Raw genomic sequence first — 16,417 nt, forward strand, 5'->3', positions numbered from 1 at the left:
TTTTCCTCTTCATTCATGATATGTAGATTTGAATGTGGATTCCTGTTCGGACACTCTTACCACGCTTATATTGTGGGGTTCATGTAGTTCACCCTAATTCATCCTCGATTTCCAATATCACGATCTCGCCTTACGAGATTCGAACCCACAATAGGACGAAACGACTGTCCAGTGCTTCCAGGTTTTCTTTGGTGCCCTAGCTTCATTTGACTCATGATTTCAACTATGAAAATACCGAAATCTCCGCAAAACCCCTTCAAATTATTTGTTATTTGTGGGATTTTGGTGCTATGAAAGTTAAGTATCCCGCAGTATTTACAATTTTCACTTTTTCTACATGTTAATGTATTGCTTAGTCAACAATCTGATTGCTATTTTTGACTTCCGACACATAGTTTTACTATCATTTTTCATCTATTTGCAGTGATCACATGACAATACTGTATCCAGTTTATTTTGTATAGAACTATAGAGTAATTTTTGTTGTCAGCACTATTTCTACACTACTCAAAGTTAACTTATTTGTTGAATTGAAATGATTCTTCCTTTTTATGTTTAGCAACCAAAGTACAAAAATAACACTGTATGATGATGGTTGCTATTCACCATGGATCGATTAAAGTTGTTAATTTAAGTTGATGCATATGGCTTCACAGGTTTGAAATATAGCGATAATTACAAGACTTAAAGATATTTTATTCAGTCTATGAGGAGTTGTCGTTATGAACTTTGGTAAAGGCGAAATATATTGCCAAGTCATTGATACGGTTAGGAATTAGCTGTAGTGCAATGACCTTTACATCCATATCTTGTGGTCTAGCATTTATCTCTGTCTTCTCATGTTTGGCTAAAACAGGTTAATACTTCAATTTTATCATTCAAGGTATAGTTCGGCTTTACCATTATTTTTAAATCCTTTACTGTACTAGTTATCCAAGGATTAAGCACTTAATGTGAAACCTGAAGATGCTAGGTTTAATCTGCGATGGAGTCATGGATGGGTACTCCTAAGAATCCTTAAACGAGGATGAATCATTTGCTCAGTTCTTCATGGTTTTAATACTTGTCTAACTAAGATCTGTCTATGGTGTAAACTCTTAAGCATATATATATAGTAATATAAAGATAAATTTGTCTTACTTGTTTAGCACGAAAAGAAATAGGTGAATAACCGGTAGCAGTAGTGGAACCTAATGAATTAGTTCCATTACCTTTACGTGTACATGTTTCTACATGCTTAGTTGCTACATCAATTTTAAATTTTCTGTAGCAAATCAAACATCTCATCATATCTAATAATAAGAGATAAATATAAAAGAAAACAAAATACAAAGAAACAAACAATAAAGACTACATTATGTAATGAACAAAATGACATCAAATGAATTATGATGGCTAGTGATACTGTAATGTGGGTTACTGATAAGTCTTGTTGATTGAACTCTATACTCGGATCCTAAGCTAGTCTCGTAACCCCCCAAGCTAGAACTACACAGCGACTTGAACACGAGAGAAACCACACAAAATACGCGGGAGGCACTTTACTCCAAAGGTTCATTTATGTACAGAAAATATAGGGTTTTTATAGTATTTTAGAAGTCCTTGGGTTTTACTGAAAGTTCTAGAATACTACTAAACATAGTAGCAGTGTAGTAATCAACCAATCAGAACCTCTACGTGTGACTTTTCATTTTCGCGATATTTCTAGCAAAACTTCTAATCAAACGCTGATTAGATAAAATGCTTCCTAATGATTTCTGAGCTTGTCTATTGCGAGAAATTTGCAGGATCATCCCAACAGTTACGTATATCCACATAAGTAGTATATAGTGATGGTCAGGCATAGAATGTATTTTGGTAGAAGATCAATAAGGAAAGAACAGGAACGAAGCGCAATCGGTATGAAAATGCATGAACAATGAAATCAGAGAAGATGGATTGATAGTTGCAGAAGGAACAACTAAGATTGAGATAATTGATTGATAGTTTGTAAATTAACTGTTTACTGTATGGTTATCAGATTTTAGTGAGACAGTCTGCAAGTTTGACCTTAATATGTTTGATTGTCCCCACCCATGTTTTGTTCACTACAGTACTACCTGGATACTACCTGATAGTCGATTCTCGACATTTAATTAAGGGCATTTTGTCATGGGATTAACCTTCGAAGCTAATTCTGTACGTAGGAGTAAATATTCTAAATATCTTATTCAATTATGATATAATGCTAAGTATAGAAATAATTACAAATCCACTAATGTTTAAAAATAAATAGTTAGGTACACTTGTGTAGTAGGTTTTTATATAATAGACATGTTTAGAGTTGACTTAATATTAGGTGTTTTGGAGTTGGTTCAAAACGACAATTGGACCTAAGTTTTTTGTTAGTTGGCATTTATCGGCAAGGCGTATCAGTAATATTAAGGTGGCCAATGTTCCTTGTGGGATTAAACCAGGGTCACTCAGTCCCGTAGTTTCAGATTTTACTACTGAGCTATTTAACTTGCAACTGACTTCATTTATAACTGCTGCAATCCAAAGCTGGTGTTATAACTAAATATACTCATGATGGAAAAAACGTACCGCTGTATGAATATCATAACCCTCATGGATGTAGCAAGTTCTTAATCAGGCATCAGAATTTTAAGCAACTAGTTGCATAACACTTAGAAATTCTAATTTAAGTGTATGAACAACAAAGAATCGTGAATTCCAATAATAACTGTTACACATAAAATGAGAAGTGATTACTGTAACTCCGTTTCCGGACTGATGATGCTTTTATTTTTGAAATAAGGAACTATGGACTGAAGGTTTAATATGAATATCGATATATACGAGGATTTCAGTAACATCCGATTAAACCGTATTGCTGCTGTTTATTACGACATAAAACTTATTTTCAGCCATTTTGTCTTGATGATTGGAATTTAATTGCACAACTCAATGTAACACATCGGATTCCTGAATTAGTAGTGAGAAATCGTGTTTAGTTGTGTTAAATTATGTCGGTAAAGAGAGACATATGTCAACTTATAGCATTGAATAATTGTCATACTCTATTAGTAACAGAAATGTAGGCCATGAGGTTTTAGCTCATTAGTACTGAATGTCATTCTTTCTTTTGACTCCTGGAGGGGTCATCAGTGAACATTAGTAAGAAGTTCCAGACGAGAATGGAACAATTGTTTAATGATCTCTAGTTTCCAATCATTATCCAGTAATGGAAAACTATTGTTCTAATAGAAATAATAGTTAGAATCTGCTCAGCTAAATAAATTCTTGTTACCTGGATTATCAATAATTGGAATTAGGTTAGTACATTCCACTTCTGAATTCCGCCTATTATTTAGACATGGTGTACATGATAAACGACCTAATCTTCTGGATGCTTTGATATTATCCAATAAATGTTGTGCTTCGTTGATCCATTCATCTAATAAAAAAAAATTAATAAAAAGTAATAAGTACTTGTGATAGTGTGTTGTGGTCTACTTATATCCTTATAAGTAGTATATGGTGATGGTCAGACATAGAATGTATTTTGACAGAAGACCGATAAAGAACGAACTGAAATGAAGCGCAATTGATAGGAAAATGCATAAACAATGCGATTAGAGAAGATGGATTGATATTTGAAGAAGAAACAGTGAAGATTAAGACAATTGATTGTTATTTGGCAAATTAACTGTTTGCTGTGTGGTTATCAGATCTTAGTAAGATAGTTTATAATTTATGCTTAATTACATTCTATTGTCCCCACTCGTGTTTTGTTCACTACAATAGTATATATATATTTAACGAAGATTATTGTAGAATGCTTGCCAATTGCCAGGCTTTATCATGGAAAAGATTTGAATAACATAATTTTAACTGAATACTTGTTACAGAAGTGTTAATAAAATGATTTATAAGATCTTAGCAAAGTGTAGAATCAGAGTTGACCACATTTTAGATTACAACGACGAGAGTATAGTGTACGGGTAACCTTTGAATGAATCTTAAGTGACCTTGAGAAGTATTAGCCAATCAGAAAACAGTACAGAGTAACAATATATTATACAAAAGTAAAGAATTTATATGGTTCAAAACTTGTCAAGGTTAAAAATAGGTTCAGAGCTTCTAAAATTGTAATGCATATGCTAGAGGAAATCATCCATATAGATCCATAATAATCGCCACTGGAGCCATGATAAGGTCGGAAAAACTCTTTCAACCTCGACCACATAGCTTCACTGTTGTTTGTGTGCACTGCAGTTGTTGGATCCACAATATGTCACTTGTGGATAACGACATGATGCACATAACTAAATCCATATAGGCATCTGTACGCTCTCCAATAGCCCATATATACTGTAGTACCCGGCTGCAGCCAGTGTTATTGGTGCTTTTATTATTCAGTTCTCAACAACTGCCTTAGTCTCATTATGGATCGAGAGGAAAAATCCTATTCCAGCAGACTTCTTCCTCCAACACATATTACATCAAAAGACAACATCATCACGGTAGTCTGCACAAATGTCCACAAGTCGTTTGATTACTACAATCACAAATAAAGGAATTTCTTGGTAATCTCATTTGTTGTAGTCGCTCAATTATCACGTTTTCTCCAAAATCCGCTGTGAACCGGTCGTGTGTGAGCATCAGCTACTGAAATTGAGAATGCTTTAACGCTCACTTTTTATATTGTTAAGTACTTAAAAATGATTATCTTTGCTAATGTCGCCGGGAACAAAACAATAGATTCATCAAAGTAAGGGTTACTGACATCCTTCAGCAACTATCATAGTATTTTTGATAAGGTAAAGCCCACTTTTAGCCAAGGAAGGTGTAAATAAATGTTTATAGTTAAGAGTTTGGCTTGGAGTGTGATGATACTTTGTTGTCATGATAATGAGTAGTTGTATAGTGAACGAGAACACAAGCGGGAACAACCAAATGTATTTTAACACAAAATTACGGAATCACTTAGTTAAATATGAGAAGCATAGAGTAAATACTTCATTGGAAAAATGCCAAGCAATTGTCCAACACTTGACTGTCTCTTAATTTCCACACTAATCACTCTCTATTCTCGTTCTCTTCTCTTCGATCTTCTTAACCTTCTGTCGTCAAGCATTTCAAATTTGGTTGATGATATGTACTACTTATATCTGTCGACATCATTAGCACACACTACAGTTGTACAGATATTTTTTTCATTTCAAATCTGCAGACTATATTGGTTATCTTAAAAAAAACTCATAAATCATGTTGATATATCATGCACCATTTTCCCTGAGTCAATCTTGTCACTTTCCTATGGTCATTTTGAGTTCGTCTCTATTCTATAATCTTGTTGTGTTTACCAATTTTAATCGTCTTAGTAGCTAAATATCAGTAGACACTGATGATGATGTTTATCTTCCAGAATGACAATTATAGCCATATAATTATAGAAAATATAACACTAGCAAAACTATCTACTTACTAGAATTATTCATTGAAAATTTCATACATTTCTAAAAAATGGTTGTCAGTCAGTCGGATACAACGTAGGACTAGGCTCACATATGCATCGGTCCAAGTTGCCATACTCCGTTAGCACAACAAGATGAACACCGAATTCATAGAAGTAGTTAATTTAGTGGTGGTAATATATAAAAGAAAGGTTGTATATAAGGATATAGTACAGGAAGAAAGACAGATATGAATCAATCTTAATCTCATAGTTTAAGGGAAGATAAAGAGTGTATACACCTGCGCCATTGTGATCGATTCTGAGCCATGTCACCCAGAGTCTTCAACTATTGGTTACGATAGTCACATGGACACCAATTAAGTAGTCTGCATCTACCAACATGACTCAGACTAGAAGTTAGTGACTTCAAGCGCTGATACCATGTTTTGGTTTGGCCGCCCTTAACTTTCTTTTAAATGGTTAGTTAACTATTAGTAATAAGTAATTAATTAGTTTATACTTACTTAAATCTGTATCTTTGCTTTGAATAATACAGTTTTCATTAAATTTGTTATGTTGTAAATTTGACTGATTTTGGGAATTCAAATAATTTACATCGTTACAATAAGATACTATTGATTTTTCGTTTGTTGATGAAACTCGCGTTTCGGATTCTTGCTGGTGTGGTTGGCGCATACGGAAGTTGGATCTGGTATACGTTGGTTGATTGGTATTATCTCGATGTTTTTGTTCTGATGTTTGTTCCTCTATAGATTTATATAAAAAATGGTTAGAAAAATGAAATATCATTGATCTAATCAGAAAACCATATTTTTTGGTAGTGTCAGTCAATATGGACATTAAACTATTGAGCACTATTTGGGTATATCTCTTTAATTCCTCACCATTAGAAAGTTTATAGCTGTAGGACAATTGCACATTACACGTAACAGTTTCGTTTTGAAAAAAGATCTTTTGTTCGTCTCCGTCAGAAAACTACTTTTCTACTATTGTGGTTTGGGTTACTTATATCCACAAAAGTAATATATAACGATGGTTAGGCATAAAATATATTTCAGTAGATGGTCGATAAGGAAAGAACGGAAACGGAACGCAATCGGTATGAAAATACATGAACAATAATAATCAGAGACGATGAACTGATAGTTGTAGAAGGAATAGTCAAAATGGAGACAATTGACTGATAGTTTACAAATTAACTGTTTACTGTATGGTTGTCAGATCTTACTGGGATATTCCGTAATTTTGTGATTAAATGCATTTAATTGTCCCCCACTAGTGTAGTCACATGGTAGTCGGTGACCAACAATAGGTTTACACATCATTTGTTCCTTCAGGATCCTGGAGTCCATGTGCATCATTGGTTCGGAATCAGGGTTTCTCAACTCCCCTAGATGAATCCTCCATATCCACTAACCCAATTAGATCTTCAGGCATTAGCTTTCGTCTTCTGAATTTCGTAAACAACAGTAATTCCTCTAGAATGCAGTAAGCAGGGTTTCTCTGACAGTGATTATATACGCGTAGCCATGTGCAAGCCATTGGAGAGGTAGAGCTGACTCTCATCACTCTTGACTGTAGCAGGGCATTCGGGGGCATTTGACATACCGGTACAAGATTATCCGGTTCAAGCTGTTTAATCGAATCTAATAATTAATTAATTTGCAATAAACTAGACGTTTTTCTATTTTTCCTATGAAATTCCTATAAACCAAGTTCATGAAATGTTGAAAAACAATAAATATATGGATCATTCGTTTTGATACCCAAAATATAATGGTGTTGAAGATTATGTAGTCATTTTGATATGAACTACAGTTCATTAAAATTAAAACATTTTTATTCTCATAGTTGAGATCATCAGTCAATTGAAGCAAAACCAACCATGGGAAAGCTGGAAGCACTAGACGGCCGTTTTGTTCTATTGTGGGACTCCTTGACAGTGCGCATCCACGACCTCGCCTCACGAGATTCGAACCCAGGACCTACCAGTCTCGCTTAACCGATAGACCACTGAGATGGCCGGCATCCGATGGTGTTTATATCTAACTACAACCAATCCACGAAGTTGAGCAACCATTCAATAATTGTCGTCAGTGAGTTCCTATCTCACAACAGACGTGGTTGAACTCCACTGGTCACTGCTTCTCACTAGAACTCCTGGACTTACCTCTCGAAGTCAGTCCCTAGTGAGCATATGATTATAATCAGAAGGGTTTTTTGTGGAGATTTAGTATTTCTAAAGTTGAAAGCGTGAGTCAATTGAAGCTAGACTAACCATGGAAAACCTGGGAGCACTGGACGGCCGTTTCGTCCTATCATGGGACTCCTCAGCAGTGTGCATCCACGACCTCGCCTCGCGTGATTCGAACCCAGGACCTACCAGTCTTGCGCCATAGCACTTAACCGATAGACCACTGGGCTGGTATCCGATTCATTCAGTTTGACAAACTATCATCATTATTATAGTAGCCCCTCCCCCCCACAAAAAAATCGTAATCTAATTACTATATGCATATTAAAAACACTATTATTACTAAGAAATAGGTTACGAAGTAGATTACTGCTGTCTATGAAATCAATTTTCTTTTCATTTTTATTACATAGGTTACATAAAATCTTCAAATGAATAAACTATTATGTTGGTTCATAAGTAACAATAGAATAAAAAAAGGATCATTGTATTAACTTAATTACAGATCGAAAGATTTCATAGTTGTTCAATGAACCTTTGGAACCCAGACACAATTTAAGTTCTTTTTTTAATGAATACACATATGAATGCAAATCTAAGTGAAAAAATGACTCTGAAATCATAATATTAAGTATTCAAATAAGAAAGTTTAAGATTTGTAGGTAGGATTAGGAAGACACTTCTCATTGTAAACACATATCAAACAATTAGTCTGAACGTGTCGTGTTCACTGTATGATCGGAAGATTGTGGGTTTCTTCTGGTTAGAGATCCGGTTGAGCACTGATAACCATTCTCGAAGAAGGTCTAAACATCAATCCAATGTTCGTTGTAATTCATCAGTTCTCTAGCTAATTTATACACATAGTTATATACATATACATATACCGTTGGAAATGTCGAACGTAATTCAATATCGAGTTGATCAACACATCTTAAAAATGAGTAAAATCAATAAATTCTGAAATGTAATAATCAGTCAATTTTCCCTTGATTATGGTGTTCATTGATTTTCGTTTGAGAATGTATTCGTTTGAATCACTATTCAGGAGGAATAAATCATTTCGTAAGTATCATTACCAAGGTTTGACTTGATAATTTTGAATCAATTGAACATTGGGTAAATCGTTATCAATGAATTAATATATTTGTCATATCCCAATAAGTAGAAAAATTAGATTTTCTGACGTTTTGTAACTCAGTGTGAGCTACTTTTTCAGAGAATAAATAACCAAATCAAAATTAATCCAAGTTTAAATAGTGAAAAGAAACAAAGCAAGAATATTAGATGTGATCAGTCAAAAAACAGGTTTGAACAAGTCAATGTGATGTCATTTCGGTTAAAGTGATTTATGAGCAACATATTTGTAAATGTGTGTGTGCATATGTGCAAGGTCAGGGTTGACCTTGCATATATGTAGTATGGGAACTTGTACTAATGTACATTTATACAAAGCTCTGTATTGATTGTGGCTTAGTGACCTAATGATTAACAACCTAGTCTGTAAATATTCAGTTAAAGTTAGATTGATAGTTTAAGATTGATCAAAATGTAATTTTATAATGTTTCACAATTACTGTTTATGGATTTAATCAGTCAACTTTCTTTACAGGTTCTAAAGACCAATGTTATCATCAACGTTAATAATTTTCAATGCCTATTTCGGTATCAGCTCTGTTGACTATTTTGTTGTTATTATGAGAAGGGGGGTTTTGTGGAGATTTTCTAGTAATTTTATAGTTGAATTTATGAGTCAATCAAAGCACTAGGCGGCCGTTTCGTTTTAGTATAGGACTCCTCCTCCACAAGACCCCCTTCTGATGATAATCATCATGTGCTCACTAATGATTGGCTTCAAGAGTTATTTTGTTATTGTTGATTGAATGTATAAATCAGGTATATTGAAGTGAATTCTCACCAGTGATTTCATTCATAACTGACTGTTATAAATAAGTCAGTGTAGGAAATAACAATGTACTGGAGAAAAACTAAAATCGAGAGAAAATCAAGTCTTCAAAATGAAATCTTTGATAAAATTTATACTCAGAAGGGGTTTTGTGGAGATTTCAGTATTTTCCATAGTGAAATCTCCACAAAACTCCTTCTGAATAAAATCATATGCTCACTAGTGATTGACTTCAAGAGATATTTCCTGGAGTTCTAGTGGGAAGCAGTGACCAGTGGAGTTCAACCATGTCTGTTGTGAGATGGTAACTCACTGAAGACATTGGTGAAATGGTTGCTCAACTTTGTGGATTGGTTGAAGTTAGACATTAACACCATTGGATGCCGGCTGAGTGGTCTAGTGATTAAGCGCACTGGCGCGAGACTGGTAGGTCCTGGGTTCGAATCTCGCAAGTGCGGGATTGTGGACGTGCACTGCTGAGGAGTCCCACGATAAGATGAAACGGTCGTCCAATGCTTCCAGGTTTCCTATGGTGGTCTAGCTTCAATTGACTCATGATTTCAATTTTGGAAAATTATACTCTAATTCGTTGTATTTATTCACTAAATAAACTGGAAAAGTAGTCTGAATTACATCTTTTGTTTTACAATTATTAAGAATTAAAAAACATTGACGTATTATCTTTGTCAGATATACAAACAGACTCACTTTTTGACTTAGGTTCTTTTAATATAGTTGCTTCTAATAAATGATTCAATAGTTTCTCAATTGGTGAATAAGTATTATCATCATCATTGTATAAATTATTTGATTTTGGCCAGTCAACATCTTGTCTTTGTAGATCTGATAGGAATTGGTCTACAATACTTGATTTCTTCTCTTTCCATTTTGAACTTAAAAAGAAGGAGTGAAATATTTAGAGGGATGTCAATTATTCTTTTTTTAAAATAAGAATAGTTTAAGGAAAATGGAAGTGTTCCAACTTATTATCAAGCCGAATCTCTTGATAACGTTGGAAGGTGGTATATTATGGAGAGTTACATTCTTCTAGGAGTAGACGCTGATGATTTAATCGAAAATGTCAATGAAAGATTCCTAACTGAATCATTTATTTCAAGTAATACTGTGGTGTGGTCTACTTATATCCATATAAGTAGTTTATGGTGCTGGTCAGACATAGAATGTATTTTGGCAGAAGATAGATAAGGAACGAACAGGAATGAAGCGCAATCGGTATGAGAATGCATGAACAATGAAATCAAAGAAGACGGACTGATAGTTGCAGAAGGAACAGTTAAGATTGAGACAATTGACTGATAGTTTGTAAATTAACTGTTTACTGTATGGGTATCAAAATTTAGTGAGATAGTCTGTAATTTGTGCTTAAATACGTTCGATTGTCCCCCACTCGTGTTCTTGTTCACTACAATACAACACTATTGAAAGCATTCAAATCAGCTACAAGTCTGCATTTATTTCATAACCTACAACATTCTTGAAGTAAGTTTTGAGATTATAACACCCCGTTGTCAAACAAATAAAGGTATTTAAATTAGTTGACGGAATTAGAGGAGACAAATATAAGAAAATAACTATGGTGATCAACAAGCTTTTACTTTCCATCTACAGTTTGGCTGATTGACCACAAAAGTTATATTTGAAGCTTATTTATTATAACATTTTTTAAGTGTTTATTTTCAGAATAGTTTGGTAGCAGTTTCATTCAAGTATAATGGATTAAAAGTTCAGTTGTGATTGAATAGACATCACTATGTTAACATTGAGCTTTGTTGCACGAGAACAGAATGATAACAAAAATGTAACTATCATTATGGGGTTGTGAGGAGTGTTAAATTGCATTGCTATCACTATTCGATATCAGTTAGACCACCATTGTAAACCAGAAAGTATTGAAAGGCTGTTATGTCTCAGCATCGGACTCCTCACTAGTATGCGCCCTACGTGCGAACTCCTAATCTATAGACCATGTAGCCTTTATCGAACTGTGTTAATGCATAACTTTGATCAATCCATTATATTGTCCAAAAAACTCCCTTTGTCTTCGGTGCGTAAGCGCCTCACAGCCGATACTGTTTAGCTAAATTGGTCTTGGTTTAGTACTAGAACTCCATGAAAGTACTGGAGCTAAACATTTTTGAGTGTAAGGTACCCAACAAAAATAATGGAAAACAGTCACACCATATTACGAACTGTTTGAAATGAAACTGATACGACAATGGATCCCCTCTCAGCTGTCTAAAGTTTAATAGTTCTTATATCCGTAGATGTACACTGCTGAGGAGTTCAATACCAGGACAAAACGAGAGTTCAGTACTTTCAGGTTTTCAATTATGATCCAACTGTGATTGATTCATGATTTTGATTGAAAATGTATTGTTTCCAATCATTTCCGCATATCTTACAACTGGTTTTGTTGAAAAGCAAATAATTACATTATAGTTGCTAGTTAGTATTAATAAATAAGAAATTGTTTCGACTAATAATAATTAAACAGATAGTCTTTAGTTCAGGAACTGATGCATTGATAGTGTTCTATGTATTTTTATTTATCAGTTAATGAATTCATTCATCTATGAGCATTCATTAGTAAAGTGTAGATATTAACGATTATTTATTTATTTATTTGAACACATAAATATTGATACAAAGGGGCAACAAATACATATACAACACACAGGTCACTTGATTTGTGTATGCACTGAAATACTACTCGGGTGCCCAAAAAAAATCAGGTGGATTACTTAGGAGGCCACATCCGGAGCCTTCAACCTAAAGGTTAGATCCATAAGGCAGTGGAACAACGTTAAGAGATGTAGTCTCATGGTAGTCAGTGACCAACAATAGATTCACACATCATTTGCTTCTTCAGGAAACTGGAACTCATGTGCACGATTGGTTTGGAATCGGGGTTTTTCAACTCTCCTAGGTGGACACTCCGAGTCCTTCAACCTAGTTAGATCTCCAGACATTCGGTCTTCGTCTTCTCAATTTCGTAAAAAACAGTAATGTCTCGAGAATGCAGTGAGTAGGACTTCGCTGACAGTGTTTATATACACATGGCCATTTGCGAGCATTTGGAGAGGGAGAGCTGACTCTCCTCATTCTTGGCTGTAGCAGGGCATTTGGAGGCGAAACATTACTTTTGGTGTTCTATAATGTGTTGAAATCATTAATATTATACGAAAACTGTCTCTTTTAATATTTCTGAAGTTTATGAAGTATAAGTTAAATTAACTCCTATGCGTAACATTTTACGTGATGTATTTTTTCACAAGCTAAAAAAGGGATAATAAACAGTCTAAAAATACTCACTGACTTAATGCTTCGATTTATAATTAAAGATTATCAGATTACAATGTATATAATAAACTGTATTTATATGCTTAGATGAATTAGGTGTCTTCTGGGTATATCATAAAATGGCTAAATGTGATTAAAATCTTAGTGGGGTTTTAACTAGTGTATCATGGGAAGGTACATTCATTTCATCTTAGTATGAGACTATTCGGATATACATACTCATGAATAAAACATATATGGAATACAGTATTTTTAAGTGTTCTGTTAACAATGATACAATGAATCGAATTCAAACTTCATAATTTTACTCTAACTCAGATGTTGTCAGTTGTGAAGATTGTAGGTCAGATTTCTTTTAGTTATGGGTACATAATACTGTAAAGTCCCACAAAGTAAAATGGAACAGCTACCAAGGTCTTGTGGATTTTCTATGATTTTATTATTGGATTCATTTCGAAATATAAAATAAAAAAAATGTCCACAGACTAACACCACTAAATTCCAATTTAATGAAATATGACAGTTATGAGTATATCATTTGGATGAATTTCATAAATGTCCACAATCTTAAATTTTTGTAATAAGCAATATGAGTACGTTTGAATAAATAAACAACGATAAACAATCAGAATAACAAATCGTTCACTTGATAATTAAAACAAAAGAAGATGAATTCACTTAGTATTGTTTGTTTGAATCTTCTCATTGATGCTTAGGACTGCAACTGGTACACCCAGCTGACGAGTCCCAAATAGGACAAAACACGCATCAAACTGGATTCCATTGCTAGCCACTATCTATCTTTACTTATAATGCTTGTGAATTAAGACAATATCGAGGCAATACGCACAGTATGCACATATGCCAGTAAGAGACTGACCAGTTGCAGTCATAAGTATCAATGGAAAGATTCAAACAAACAATATTAAGTGAATTCAAACTTCACCCCATTGCACAAGCAAGTAGCTATCAGGACTCAGTAGCTGAGTGGATAACGCGATGGAGTTTGAAGTGAAAGGTACTGGGTTCGAGTTCTAGAGTGAACATCAACTCTGAGATGCAGGTACATCCAGCTGACGAGTCCTGAATAGGACTTGATAAGCGTCCTTGATTCCACTACTAGCCACTATACATCTTTGCTTATAAAAGAAAATGAAGCATCAAAATGCCTAAGTGTTGAATAGTAATAACCATATTAGCTCTGCAAAAGGTTGTTTATTTAATTTCTTGTTGATATGCGTTACTATTATAAATCTTTCTATTTATTTAGACCGAAATTTGAACGAGTACATTATTGCAATAGGTCATGAGTTAATCCACTGTTTCTGTTAATCTGATTAGATGTAAACTATCGATTGATTCGATAGTTCAGTAATATTTACCAGTTTATCCTCATTTTTTTTAAGATCAGAGTCATGTTGTGAATCTATCGTGAGTAGGATATTAACGGATGGATATACATAAATCCCAGAGTTGTTGTTAACAGTGAGATTCAAATCCAGTACATTTCACTTTAAACGCCCAATACATTATCCACGTAGTTTTCAAGTCTAAATAGCTACTAATTCGTCCAAGGGGTATGGCGAATACTATTACTTTGAATATAAGTCATTTAAACTGTCCTGTTTTTAATCAGTCTTTGTTAGCATGTATGTATCCAGTGAATATCAATACGAGAACATAGGTACGTCCAGTAGGTGAGTTTCAAATGTGTTGATGTAAATGGCGTACCTCTGCTGTAAGACATAAAGTTTTAACCTTTTAATAACTCGTGAAAAAAGAATTTTACTAATTTGCATCTCTTTGTTGATACTGCACTCTCTGAGCTGATTGGTTCAGGCGAGAGGTGTTTGTTGTTATCAGTTCATAGAAAGCGATGTCAACTGAAGTATCCATCTCACCTAGAAATTGTTGTCAACATTATGGAGTTATTTTCATAAGTCAGTGAAAATAATATTCGTTCAAATAATTAACAGACAATACTGTATAAGTCAAGGATGCAAACATATATTCATGAAGTCTGAATTTTAATAAACACTAATGTGGAATTCTATCCGTAGATGAAGACTGTGTAATATAGTGTATCGATCAAAGTTATACATTAACACCGTTCGATGAAGGCTCCGTAGTTAAAAGTTCACGCGTGAAACTAAAGGTTCTAACTTTAATTTCTGCGTTCAGGGTCGCAGATGTACACTAGTGAGGAGTTTGATACTAGAACGAAACGGCTGTTCAATGCTTTTGGGTTTTCAATAGTGATTTAGCATTGATCGGTTCATGATTTAAATGAAACAAAGCAATTACTTATTTAGCAGTGATCATTTTTTTGGTTTGTTAACTATTTAGTGTTAATTTCGCCCGCTGGTGACTTGACATCAAGGGCATTATATTTCGATACAACATAAGGATCTATCGTTTCTTCAAGATTATGGAAATACTTTACCAACTAATGATACGAAATATGTTCCTGAAGCTTTCAATCAACTTCTATCCATCATACATCAAACACTAACAGAGTGATTGTATAAATAGTTAAAATCATGAGTCGATTGAAGCTAGACCACCATCGAAAACCTGGAAGCACTGGACAGCCGTTTCGTCCTATTATGGGACTACTCAGCAGTGCGCATCCCCGATCCCGCACTCACGAGATTCCAACCCAGGACCTACCAGTCTCGAGCCAGAGCCCTTAGCCGATAGACCACTGAGCTGGCATTCAACGGTGTTAATGTCTAACTACTGAGAAGTCCCATAATAGGACAAAACGGCCGTCCAGTGCTTCCAGGTTTTCCATGGTTGGTCTAGCTTCAATTGACTCATGATTTCAACTATGAAAATACTGAAATATCCACATAAACCCCTTTTGATTGTATAAAAACAAAAAAAGGGGTTAACTCATTAAACATAATAATCTAATCTATTTAATAATTGTAACTTACTTTTTACAAACTTCTAATGAACGTTTTTTTATATTCCGATGATGTAATTCATTACATAATGTTTGATATGCTCTACTAACTAGAATAAAATGTGTTGTTGCTAATTCATTTTTAGGATTTTTATCTGGATGATAATATTTAGCTAAACGATAATATGCTTTTCTTAAATCATTTATTGTTACATCTGTTTGTATTTGTAATAAACGACATAATTGTTTAAATTCATTTTCATTAATTTGATCCATTTTAAATTGAATTAGTTACTATGTTTATTCTCTCTTTTTTTTTATGATAACCTTAGATACAAAATATTGATTATTTAAGAATATAATGCAAAAACAAAAAAAGAAATAGTAACTGATCCAATAATCAATAAACGAACTGTTGAAGTGAATGAACCCGTAGGTTAGTTAATCGTTATTTGGATTTTAAGTTAAGTTATACTAAACTTTAAATTGTAGATATGTTAAAAAAAATAGAAAAAAACACACATAAACAATCAATCAGTCAAATAAAATCTAGGAGGGGTTTTTGTGGATATTTCAGTATTTTCATAGTTGAAATCATGAATCAATTGAAGCTAGACCACCATAGAA

The 16,417-nt window shown here is 33.9% G+C and overlaps 1 protein-coding gene across 1 annotated transcript in view; it reads right to left on the bottom strand.

The window, feature by feature from the left end:
* The window catches only part of Smp_153360 (DNAj-related), a gene marked incomplete at both ends in the record, with an annotated part of 17,872 nt that extends 1,806 nt beyond the window's left edge, over positions 1–16,066 (bottom strand). The window contains 4 exons of the mRNA XM_018797613.1: positions 1,141–1,292; positions 5,965–6,207; positions 14,529–14,566; positions 15,822–16,066. Of these exons, the coding sequence (XP_018652637.1) occupies positions 1,141–1,292; positions 5,965–6,207; positions 14,529–14,566; positions 15,822–16,066 (678 nt within the window). The remainder of the gene's footprint in view (positions 1–1,140; positions 1,293–5,964; positions 6,208–14,528; positions 14,567–15,821) is intronic.
* Between the last annotated feature and the right edge of the window lie 351 nt (positions 16,067–16,417).

This window comes from Schistosoma mansoni, chromosome 5, assembly GCF_000237925.1.
Source record: "Schistosoma mansoni strain Puerto Rico chromosome 5, complete genome".
NCBI lineage: Eukaryota > Metazoa > Platyhelminthes > Trematoda > Strigeidida > Schistosomatidae > Schistosoma > Schistosoma mansoni.